The sequence below is a fragment of the Lepisma saccharinum genome, chromosome 6 (assembly GCF_977018435.1).
Source record: "Lepisma saccharinum chromosome 6, izLepSacc3.1, whole genome shotgun sequence".
NCBI lineage: Eukaryota > Metazoa > Arthropoda > Insecta > Zygentoma > Lepismatidae > Lepisma > Lepisma saccharinum.
In genome coordinates, this window is record NC_139234.1 from 55,690,264 (window position 1) to 55,703,534 (window position 13,271).

Here is a 13,271-nt window from a genome sequence, read left to right on the forward strand (position 1 = left end):
AAGATTTTATAAAAAGGTATGCAAATGATAAAATGCGAATATTACTTTGTTCGCATTCCATAACTATTTTTATAAGGTAAAATATTTTGGTCCGTACAACCATCAAAACCTGGCGTTAGGCATGCTTCAATGTTTGATACTGTAAGGAATACAAACTGGTTGGTGTAAGAATCCAGAGGTCAAGGATTATAATCCAGGCTAAAGGTGTTATCTCTTGAATTCAATCCATATGCGTGCGCACAGGAGGGCAAGAGGGGGCAGTTGACCCCCTAATTCTCTCACTTAGAAATTTAATGTAGAGGAATTTTATCATCGGTATTAATCAATATCATGTTTTTTTTGTTGTTTTTTTAAATAAGTATTTTCAAGGCGGTGAAAATTCCAAGCAACTACGGAGGAGGAGGAAGGTCCATTATTTTCCTATTAAATTGACCAATATAACTTCGTTCTTTATTCGTTAGTTGTGTTACCTCTGTGTGTTTACAGAATAAATTGCCTATACATTGGAAGTCAGTAGCGGCGATTGGGTGACAAAAGTGCAGAGGGGGCAAGGCTTAGCATCAGCATTAAGACTCCATAGTACGGGACAAAATGTGGCAAAAGGTATGGGGGGCAACTTTTGGAAATTAATAAATTATGTGTAGTTGTTGTTAATCTGATGTACGAAACCATGTTTATTTGTAAAATAGTCTCTGAACCACAAAGAGGGGAAATAAAGGAGGATGGGGGGGGGGGCAAACAAGTGGCACGGAAGTTTGAATTCTTCTAATGTAGTGATTTTCGGTGGGTCCGGACACACACTGTATACGTCCCTGTTCTATGCCCATCAATACAATAAAACAGTGAGATGAAATGAGGTTTTTCTTTCTCCGATTGAACTTTCATCAAGACTTTTGTCCCCCTTAATCAGAGGGTCTGCGCACGCCTATAATTCAATCACATTAACAGTCGTGATGAATCAATCTTACCTTACCTTTCCCTATCAACTGGCTCTACAGCTCTGGGTGAGGTTTGGCCTCCTGTACTAGCAGCCTCCAAGCATCTCGGTCCAATATCCATTCCCTCCATCCATGGACACTCATTCTTTGTAGATCTCGTACGACACTATCCCGCCATCTTAGTTTTGGTTTGCCTCTTCTTATGGAATACATTCTCTCATACATGATTCTTCGCGGCATTCTATCCTTATTCATATGTTCTATGTGACCCATCCAACTAATTCTTCTGGCTTTAATAAATCTTACTATATCCTTTTGTTTTAAGATGGAATTTATCTCTTCATTGTTTCGACTTCTCCAAAAATCTCCACCCTTGATTGGTCCATATATTTTTCTGATTATTCTTCTTTCTATTTTCCTTAATTGTTGTTCGTCTTCTATCCTCATTGTCAATACCTCAGCACCATAAGTTATTAAAGCCTTATAAGTGTTTTGTAAATCAATAGTTTGTATATCTGCTAATGAACTTGCTTTTTAGTAATTGCATATTGTCATAATATACTTTGTTCCCTGCGTTTATTCTTTCTCTAATTGTATCATGATTATTATTTTTTTTCATTTATCGTCATTCCAAGATACTTGAAGTTAGTTACTGCTTCGAATTTCTTGCCGTCTATTGTAAATTGGTGGTAACGTTTTTTACCTTGCTTTGGTGTCAGTAGTATGAATTTGGTTTTGTTCATGTTTGTCTGTAACCCAATTTTATTTGCTTCTTCTTCTAATATTCTATATGTTCTCTATAATTATTTTTCTGTTCTGGATATTATAAGTACGTCGTCGGCATATGTGTTAATTTGGCTAAGTTTCGTAAATATTGTTCCTCATTTGTCTATTTTGCTTATTATTCCATGTAGTGCTATGTTACATAAGCATGTAGATAGTCCATCTCCTTGTTTTACTCCTGTGTTATATTCTGTTAGTTCACCCATATCGCTCCATATTTTGACCTTGAAATATGTGCGTTGCAGTGTCATGTTTGTTAATCTAATCAATTTCTTAGGTATTTGTAATTCTGTCATAGTTTGCATTAATTTATACCTTTTAATACTATCAAAAGCACTACAAAAGTCTATGAATAACATGTAGAGATTTGTATTATGTTCATAATGTTTTTCCATTATTTGTCTTATTGTGAATAATTGATCTATGGTGCTTCTTCCTTGTCTAAAGCCTGCTTGGTATTCTCCTATTATATTTTCTGTTATTGCTGTTAATCTTCTATGTATAATGCTAGTCAATATTTTGTAAGTTGTATTAAGTAACATGATACCTCTATAATTACTACATTCTGTTTTGTCACCTTTCTTGTGTATTGTGCACAATATTCCATTATTCCATGCTTCTGGTGTGTGTTCTCCTTGCCAGATTTGTTTTATCAGCTTGTATATTTCTTCTATCATATTTGGTCCAGAATATTTTAGTATTTCTGCTGTTATTTCATCTTCTCCTCGTAATTTATTGTTTTTTAGATATTTTATTATCTTCTCAACTTCTTCTCTTGTTGGTGTTCCTTCTGTGTTTTGTTCGTTGTTATCTTGCGTTTGTTTTTCTCTATACATTTCATTGTATAGTTGTTCTTGGAAGTGTCCTGTCCATCTTTCTAGTACGCTTTCTTTGTATCCTATTATCTTCCCATCTCTCCTTTTACATCCTATCTCTTTGGGTTGATATCCCTTATTTATTCTCTTTATTGCTGCATATAACTTTTTAATCTCTGTCTATCGACTAAGTTTTTCTATTTCTTGGATATTCTTTCTTATCCATTATTTTTCTTTTTCTTACATACATTATTTGCCTGTTGCCTTAGTTCTTTGTATTTGTTACAATTACTTCTTGTTTCTCTTTGCAGCATCTTCATTCTTGCAGCATTTTTTTCGTTAATTATTTGCTGACATTCTTTATCAAACCACTCTTTCTTCCTTGTTGTTTTCTCTTTGCCTATTACTTCTTCTGCAGCTTCTGTTAACACTTTCTTGATTCTTTTCTCCTTCCCTTCTATTGTTTCTTCTTGAGTATTTCGTTGTAACTTATTTTTAATTGATGTTTGGCAATTAATCTTATTTTCTTGATTGTCAAGTTTTGTATAGTTCCATTTTGTTCTTCGTATGTTCTGTTTGGTTGGGTTATTGCTTAATCTTGCTCTTAGTTTAATTTTAACAAGAAAATAGTCTGAATCACAATTTGGTCCTCTTTGGCTTTTTCCATGTGCCCAAATGTATCTTCTTATGTCGAAAGTAGGTGCTTTTAACTACCAACCTATTTCTTATTGCGAATTGTGTTAGAAGTAAGCCATTTTCATTACTGCTTTTGTGTAGGGAATGGTTACCAATTATATCTGTGCCACTATTTCTCACTCCTATTTTTGCGTTGTAATCACCTGCAATTATTAATATATCATATTTTGCTATATTTTCTATTGTTCTTTCTAGTTGATCATAGAAGTGTTCTTTTTCTACATATTTTTCATTAGTTGGAGCATGTACTGACAGTATACTAATATTTTGGAATTTACCTCTCATTAATTGGTTCGAATGATAAAACTCTTTCTCTTAGTTTTTTTGTTATTATAAACCCTGTTCCACATTGTCCTGTTTTCACTGTTGTTCCGCTATAGTATACACTGTATTCTTTTTTGTCTATTTTACCATGCCCTTGCCATCTGATCTCTTGCAGTGCTACAATATCAATTTTTCATTGTGTGATTTCATTGGCTACTTCTTGCATTTTACCTGGTATTAACATTGTTCGGACGTTCAATGTTGCTATGGACCAATCATATACTTTATTCTTGCCTGGTTCGTCATCTGTGTTTCCTATTCTTATCCGAGGCTGATGTGTAGGTTTCTTAACAAGTTGCTTTTTTACGAGGTGAGGTTGGAGTTTACTCCCCTAGGTGGTCGCCTACCAAGGCTATGGGGCCATCTCCTCATGTAATTTGATTCGGGTTTCTGTCCCTTAGACCAGTTGCTTTCACCACAGCTCTTGAGCCTGGTCCGCCCTTCTTTTGCTAGTTTTGGTCCGCCCCGGTTACCCGGTACCCTCCATATCTGGAGGGCGTTCCCTTATCTGCCACCTAGGGAGGCGCCCGATGGGGGACTAGCAACCCCGCGCGGGGATGAATCAATCAGGGTATACAATTGATTCGCCAAAGAAATATAAATGAAATTGCCCATTCTCGAATAATTACTTCAGAATATAATCTGAAAATAACAAATAGTCCGTTGCTTTTGAAAGAATCAAGATATAACTTCCTATTTATATGGACCAGATTTTCCTTAGTCGCCAAGAACAACGACCAAAACAAAAAAAAAAAATTAAAAAAATGCAGTCACATTTTCCAGACATCTAATTTCGAACATTCCAATGCGAATTGAATTGTGAAGTTACAACTTCAGCAAATACAAGCAGTTTTCCACGATGGTATTTACAGCCTCAAAGTACATAAAGCAACAAAGCCTCACCAATCTTGCTCCAAAGCACACAACTCGTCTGCAGTGGAATTTGGCAAACAACTTGCAACGCGAAGACAAGGCGGAATCCTCCAATGAAATAACAGTCAAGTTAATTAATGCGACAATCAATTAGCAAAGTGCAGTTGTATAAACACGCGGGCACTAGATGTGTGTGTTGGTTAGTCGGTGGATAAATCACTTACATCCATTCCTAAGTAAACACGAAGCAACAGGCGTGTCCGAGAGCAATGACAGTGCTTATGCAAGGCACATACACATACTTCGACTTTACGCAGTGTTGCCGCATCGTTCTCTGCAAGAAACTGTCCCGGAGGTACGTACGAAACACCAGAATGTGTAAAGCCGTTATCTTACAGATTGTAAAGTTAAGGGCGCGTAAGGAAATTGTGTCCAATTTGAATTTGAATTTTATTTTCTTCCATAGACCCTTGATTAAAAGGGCATGGAAAACGTCACGATACTCGTAGTATTTAGTTATTGCACCATTATAACAAAAAAAGAAGAAAGATTGTGTAGTACGTTGGTATTATATCAAAGTAAAAATAGAAAAATACATCATTAATACAGATAATTTCTACAACTTTAACCATATTTTAAAAAATGCACTATTTTGTCACTTTGTAAATCCTTCATAAGTCAAAAAGAAAGTTAGTGCATGAACTGACAAAAAAGTTCAATAAAATTTGTATGCATGCATTTAAACTTTTCTGGGCATGGACAATGGTCTATATTTTATCCTTCATCAATCTAATCTAATTATTATTTGATATGAATTTTGTTAATTAGCGTAGCTTTTCTGCCACTTTTGACTAATCGCGACGATCTAATTATCATTTCCCTAATTCTCACGATTAATCTTGTACGGCTAGAAAACCAAGATGCCACAAATTACTGGTGGTAGGCTACCCGCTCCCTCCAAGAAAGCAAATGTTCGTATTTTAAAATTTGCGTAATAATAGAGGAAGTAACGCCTCCACCCCACAAATAGAAAATTTTCGACCCTGCTCTCAGAAGTTTCCTTGTGTTATATAAAGTAAAATTTTTAACTATTTATCAGAATCCAGTTCAACTTTAAAATACGAGGGGTGGTCAAAATATTCGTGGCAGGAAATTAATCAGCTTAAGAAAACGCACTTCCTGCCCCCACCCCCCTCAATTTCACGTAGAGGGGCAGATATATTATATATTTACATATATAAAGTGTTGGTTATGCCAACCTGCCCTCTCCCAATTTATTTTAAGTTGGCACCTTTGATAATAGTAGTAGTTCCCTTAGTACACAATGTTGGTGGTGGGAGCAGTAAAAGTTGGAAAGAGTGGTAATGGCGGCAGTACTAGAAGTAAATGTAGCAGACACTGTGGTGGTGGTTGCACTTGTGTAGTGGAGACAGTATCGGTGGTAATGGTGATAGTAACTGTTGTTGTAGTACGTGGTAGTGGTAGCAGTACAAGTAGTTATTTAAATTACTGAATCAATTTCAGATTGGAGAAACTTAGAACTCCTACCAAGAAGCCCCTATACGTACTACCAGCAACAGTCTATTCCCAACAGATTCCCTATTCACACTGGATAAACTCCGCTTTCCCCAACCCTGACGTAACCTTGCAAGTCTCTGCAGCTATTACGAGAAGAAATAATAATAAAAAAGATAGGTTAGCAACTCGTCCTGTTCGACAAGCAGGATTTCACACAAAACACGTTTCTGCTACAGCGCATTGCCTGCTCGATCCTCTGTACCCAACTCCACAACTCCTTTCCATGATGCATGAACGACCGCCATCACTCTTCCCTCTAGTTGCGACCTGGCATGTCAGAATAAAAACACCATCACCCTTGTCTACGTTCTTTTATTTTGCTCCCATGTTCCTTTTTTTATTATTATTTCCTTCAATTGAAGTCTTGATTTCTCCGTCCATCCAACTTTCCCTTTCCTCGATTTTTCTTATTTCCACATTATTATGTCCTTACTCAATACATGTCTCTTTCTCCAACATTCCATTTCGTTTCACATTGCTCTATACCCATTATTCGCACATTGCGTGTTCTCCATGGGGGGATTTACCACTAGGCTATCCTAGGGCACGCAAGTCTAGAAGTGACAAAGATTAGGGACTATTAAAATTCCTTAATATTGTGATAATAGCAAAATAAAACAACATGCGAAGTCCTTTTACTTGCTTATTTAGTGAAAGAAGGTTTAAATAACTTCTTACATCATAATCCTATTTTCAGAGGTCGCGTTACAGTTCTGTAACATAAACAATTGTCCCTCGAAGAAACGAATGTAAACATTTTAAATGTCAAGTGGAGGGATATTGACCGTTGAAATTAACATCCTTGTTTCTCAGTTCGCGGCCAGTGTGGTTACCGTAATGTACTGTCGCTTTCTTTTGTTTCGTGCGTGGCGAAATGCATACTGCAAGTGGCGCTCATAATTAATATCTTTTAATCAGATATGTTATTAATACAGAGCTCCACGCTGAAGGACTCTTTTCTTCCTTACTACTATTTTATATTTTTCTCCGTGTGTGTCTGATTTTCTTCCCATTATCAAAAATTCCCTCTTACTATTTCACTTTATTTCCCCCTCTTCTAGCCATATTTCTCGATGATTTGTGTTCCTTCCTTGGAACAAACTTAAAAAACAAATTGTACCTCACTGAAGAAAATATTAAAATGTCCACATTTGACTGCGCACAGTCAGGAGGATTCTTCAAGGAGGACTTAAAATTCATGAGAATTTCCTTGAGAAAAGTTCGCTGATTAATGGCCAGCGACCAGGTGAGGTTCATCTACTAGAACGCTGGGTTTTATGGCTCTAATAAGAAAGGCCTCCTACGAATTCCTGATTGTCTTACACAAGCTCCTAAACAGAGGAAACGAACGACTGCCACGAGAGGAAAAAAGCCACAAGGGATCTTTTTGTTTTCCACTAGGGACAGTTTAGCTCGCTACTACTGAACTACTGAAATGAGTTACTTTGGTATAATTTCTCTCTCTCTCTCTCTCTCTCTCTCTCTGTGTGTGTGTGTGTGTTGGAACTCTTCCTTTCCTTAAAAAGGGTGAAATGCTATAACATTTTTTCTTTTCCTTAGATTTGGCTATTCTTGGAAAAACAATGGCTCTGGCAAGGATTTATATGGAAATACAAATACAGTTATGACCTAAAATTTCCATGTCCTGAAACAAAAATAGGAAATCTCCTACAACGGCTGGAGGTTCGACGTGCTAACCACACGTCACCACATTACCCGTTGAAGATTATAGGATTGTGGGAGGGAGACTGGCAGCCGGGAGATAGGCCCAGGCTCTTTTGAGGGCTGTCGGGCCATGGGGTTTTTTAAAACAAAAATAACATAATATAAATTTATAATTGATGGATTGTTTTTTCTCATATGGCTTCTTACTTGCTTCATGGGGTGAATAATTTATGTAACAACAATAAAACAGAAGATAAACAAGTACAAAGTATGAAATTTGAAAGCATACAGGTCAAACATCACTACCATATGCTGGGATATTTTCACATACTTACTGACCCAGAGTTACAATGACAACTTTGTGCAAATTATCAAATGTAAGCGATAGCCCATTGCCAGCAATCAAAACTATGAACCTAGAAAAGCGTCCTTGTACAAAGAGAAGAAACTATATTCCAAGCAGGAAATTGCATTAAATGCCAACTACACATGTCCAGTTTCAAAGTCGGCTGTTTCCATTTGTTCTCTCAACAGCTAATTGCTCTCCCCCTACATTCCTGGTGACAAAGTATACAAAGATCCAGAGCCGTGTGCAAAGTTTCTCCTCAAATTCTGCTGAATCACAACTTCTCGGTACTGCTGACTAACACGTTCCGTGATTCGTCGGACTTTACTTCTACACAAACTTACTTCCTACTGCGAAATATACGTATGTTTCGCACGAATTACATATTCTGCACATTTTGCCCATAAGCTGCGAAGGAAATTGCGAAAGTGATGTATAAGAGACGTTGTTGCTTTGCATTTATGCTCACACACGCACATCATTCACACGATGGAAAAACGTAAATGGTGGTGCTGAAGTGGTCTGAAGAGTCAGAGGCGGATAATCGAATATACAGTACGTAAGTCGGGGGGCGAAGATTCTACCCAATTTGTGGCTCTCAGTTACATTAATGGATTACCATACATGCCTCAAACTCCCAAAGTGTTATTAACTTTTACAACCACCACCACATTTTATTGTTAATTTGAATACCATCAAGGTGTTAACCACCAGCAGCAAATTTTACAGTCTTTTCGCGTATCCAAAAAGTTTATCGAGATTAGTTATAAGTGCAATATGCTCATACTACTCGGGACTTGGCCCACAGTTTAAAGTGGGATCCGGACTACTGTGTAATGTACGTACCAGCGAGAACGAATCCACGGACAGTTGATTACAAGACGAATTTTCGGGCTTCCTACGTTAATTTTATTCAATATAATTATTTCGAATAGCAATAGAAATGGGGGAGGATATACAGTTCAAAGGAAATTAAAATATAAGGTAGCGGTTTGCCCATCGGACCAGTTGTGTCACGGGTTCACGCAGGTTCACCACCGTCGGGATAACAAAAAAAATATTTCTCTCACGGCGAAACCAGAGAGTGGCGAAACGATGGTCGCTCCAAAAGGTGTAGAATATAAAAAACTGAAAAATTGCTAATAAACTGACACACCTCGATCATCATCCTCGTATTTTACTAACTGCATATCCACCAACGAGGTCTTGCCAAAAATCACCGTTCACGGTCTGTGATAAGAGGCTGAATACACATCCGCTTGGGGAAGTGACCTTTGGTACAAATGAGAAACCATGCACAAACGTCTTCAACTTCCAATAATTTATTGATGTATTATACTTATTAGAACTTCATATCCAGATTTAAGCGACGGGGGGGATGGGGGCTTACATATCTTTATTCTCGGATTTCCATCTACAAAGGGGCCCTTTACCGGGAATCCATTGAAAACGACCCAAGATACTGTAATGTGACCAAAACATATAAGAGGCAAGAGGCAGTGGGCATCGCGTCGAAGTGGCAAACTGGCAGTTCTGGCCACAAAGGCGAGTCCTGGACCAATATCGGCCGGTAATGATAAGAGAGTTATATCATAGAGAAATTTATAATTAGATATAGATATAAATTCCTCTATGGTTCCATTGTGTTTGTACTCTCGTTTGTTTATAACCAATATATTAGTCAACCTTGCCGTCGCGATTAACCTAGAGGCGAGGAGAAGCAACATAAAAGAAGTAAAATACAAGGAACAAAGAGATAAGATATGGGCGAGCACCTATGGATAAAAATCTGAACAAAAATTAATACTAAAACTTGCGTGTCCATAATTCTGGTCATATTGTTGATGCTTGATGGGCATCAATTAGCACCAGGCCACATCTCTGTGAGTGACCAGCGCATTCTAAAATAAAAAAAAGTTTTAAAAAATATAAAAAATCACAGCATATTTAGAAGCCACGAATCTAAGCAAAGTTCCACATGACATGGATGTTCGCAGGACTTTTTCCACGGTGGGGCACGCAGGCAATGGATTTACTTTCCAAAACAACCAGTGCTCTATTCCCAACAGAGTTTGAACTTGACATTATAACATTATTGTGACAAACCTGCAGCAGTGCTACTTGTAATTATCAGTTCCTTATAATAATTTAAACCCTGTACGGTTACTGAAATGGAATCATGGAAGTGTCCATCACATGACGTCGAAACAAAAACTTTCTGATCAACAGTGTGCGAAGTAATTTTTTTACTTTGGGGGAGGCAGTAATTTATACACTCCCCCCACATTTCTACAGCATCCCCCTAAAATTTTTCACAAAGGGCCAATGTATCGTCATTTTGCTCTCAATTTATCCTCAAACTGTGCAGATGGAAAATTCTCGACACACCCCTGGGGGAAAGGATACCATTCATTACTAGATTCACATGTACACAAGAAATGCATACATTCACAAGGAAATTGTTTCTCTTTTGAGAGGGGATGAATAACGTTATTGTTATTATTGACAGAAACTAATAAAGTTGTTCAATTGTTGGTCTCTATTTTCTTATTATTATCATTCACACACGAACTGCAATTGCACTTTGCAACACGTGTATTTGTTACTTTACTGTTCTACAGTGCATTTTTAAGAGTAAAATTCAAATTTGGATTTTTATTTACTATATATGAATCACGGGCGCACCAGAATTTTTTTCGGGGGGCAAACAACATTTTCTCAGGGAAGACAAGGAATATGCACTTCGAAACAATGTCAATCCTTTATTTGAAAAAGGATCAACATTTATTTTACTTTCCAACGTAAAAATTACAAGGTCAAAAAAATTAGCACTCGTTTTCCAGAGGGTATTGATAAGTACCGTCCCGTCCCCCTTGCCTCTCTCTGAATACAAATTAATAGGAGGAGTTCATCAACCCCATCTCTTGTGCATGGATTTAAGGTGAGAATGACGAAATGAGAAACTTTACAATTGTGTCGATTTATTCATGTATTACTCGTTTTTTTTAGCCAGCAATAACAAATACTTATATAATTATTTATAACATCTTGTACAGTCAATTTCGCGATACTCGCTTGTGTTGTCAGTAATCATACCATTGCATTCTTACTTTATCATCGAGTGGGAAATATTTGTTACAGATGTGGCTTTAACATGAGGGGGGTATATTTGAGGTGCCATCACCATACTGACCACGCCACTGCACATTTTGGAGTACAGAGAAAGCAAAAAGTGGGGTCGTTGAATTGAATTGTTGTTATTTTAAGTCCACTTTATGCATAAATAGGCTAATCGGGAATGGACCTACAGCTTAAAGTGAAATCCGATCCACTGTGCCTCCACCGGGTATCGAACCCGGGAGCCCTTGATTACTAGGCGACGACGTTACCCCTACGCCAACGTCATGGGGTTTGTTGGTGGAGGTTATAATACTCCCGTTGGGGGGGGGGGGGCTATCACAAGTATTAGACACATCCCCTTTTGGAAAATCCTGGCCACGCCACTGAAAGAACACAATAAAAACTTCAGAAAAAAATATCACTCACCGGCATTCTTCCTCGTTACTTGTGCGTACACGAACAGCATTCATTCCACCACGAGCTTTTCTGCTCTTCCCTTATGTTCCTTCGTGATGCACAACCACAACTTCACACGACCAAAAAAATACGCTGGGTTAAAACCACCACCGCCAAAACACCTGTTGAAACTCCATGCGCGCCCTCCCTCACTCAACAGGACGCCATGGCACCACCGACCATCATCTTCAAAGAGCCACTTCACACCATCCTACAGGTTTTAACACTCCCACGAACAACATCACTGGAATTATCCTTTTTCTCTGAAAATAATTCCTCGGGATTATCACCAGAAAAAAAATACCACTTGCAAAAGTGACTCCGACAACCGAACAAAGCACGAACCTTGCGCGTTCGTGTTCGTGCACGATTCTTCTGGTGCACGAGGTCTTTTGCCGGAATAACAAGGAGGGGAGGGTGGGGAAGGAGAAGAACAGTGACGCTGACGGTTGTCTTGATCTTTTCCAGCGTTGCCAAATCTTCGGCTCCACAGAAACGGAATGGTGATGGGAAACTTGTGATTTCTCGATCACAGGTTTCAACTATTTAATGCTACTGCGCAATTTTTCACCGTGTTTTCTGTTATGGGAAGATTTTTTTTTGTTACAAGAATAACATGTACAGTGAGATGCACAAGAATTACTCGGCAAATTATCAATGACTACTTTCATTATTTTTGATCTTGCATTCTACGTATACTGTTGCACAGGCTGTCAGCAGCTTGTCTGGCGTTTTGTTTCAATTCTTGAAGCTCCCATTGGGTAAAAATAAAGTGAATGAATATGGTGATGGACAACTTACTTGGTAATGCTTATGCATCCCACTGTACGTCATAGCCTGAAATGCAGGTGTGTCTCTTTGCAACGAGATTATTCTTCTTCGCTGTGGAATAGAACTGCAAAACAAGTTTATCTGTCTATAAAATTAACTCTACCATTCCTAAACCCGAAGATTTTTTACCGAAGCATCACAACTCTATGTATTTCGGACACGGTCGGCATTCTGTGAATAGGACTGACTGTTCAGTGTTCACACAGGTTGGTCTTGAGGATAATATAAATCCTTCCCCTTTAACTCAAACCTTAAAAAAATATCGGATTCATGGGAAAACAGTGAAATATACACTGGCTACTAAATGCAAAAAGAAGCTATAAAACGTTTGTTCCAATATACCTTGTAAAATATTCTTGGGCATGCCGCTGTTAATCAGTGCTAGAAGTGGAAAATGTTAGCTAAGGGATGTTGGGTCGATCATGGGGATGCTCCTATGCAGTAGCGGCGATTGGGTGCCAAAACTGGGGACAAGGAAAGGCGGTTCAAGATAAAAAATTTCACCCGGGCGTGTTGATTTTTGGCGCGCCTTACAATTCACGCTGAAGCGCCCCTTCTATTTCTACCCTGGTCATCCTATTTTCCACCTTCCTTCAAAAAAACATGACCATGTCATGTAATTGTGGTTTTAATGACGAAAAATGATGGCCTTATTTTTTAAATACTTTAAGTGTTAAAGTGTACATTTATTGCAGATATGTGTTTACTTAATATCTGCTATCAAAATAACATAAGGCATGAGCCTTAATCTCCGCCACAAATAAACAAGAGACAAATAAATAAATAAATAAATTGCTACATGATTTTACAATATGCAGCAGTAACTTCAATTAATTCTTGTTGACA

At 37.9% G+C, this 13,271-nt stretch overlaps 1 protein-coding gene across 5 annotated transcripts in view; it reads right to left on the reverse strand.

The window, feature by feature from the left end:
- The window catches only part of LOC145988779 (uncharacterized), a 361,818-nt gene that overhangs the window by 257,607 nt on the left and 90,940 nt on the right, over positions 1 to 13,271 (reverse strand). Inside the window, exon 1 of one of the 5 annotated variants that reach the window (XM_083123961.1) lies at positions 11,565 to 11,964. The exons of the other annotated variants lie outside the window; for them this stretch is intronic. Within the exon in view, the coding sequence (XP_082980087.1) occupies positions 11,565 to 11,608 (44 nt within the window). The 5' untranslated portion in view covers positions 11,609 to 11,964. Of the gene's footprint in view, positions 1 to 11,564; positions 11,965 to 13,271 lie in introns of those variants that run through there. 5 annotated transcript variants of the gene reach the window in all.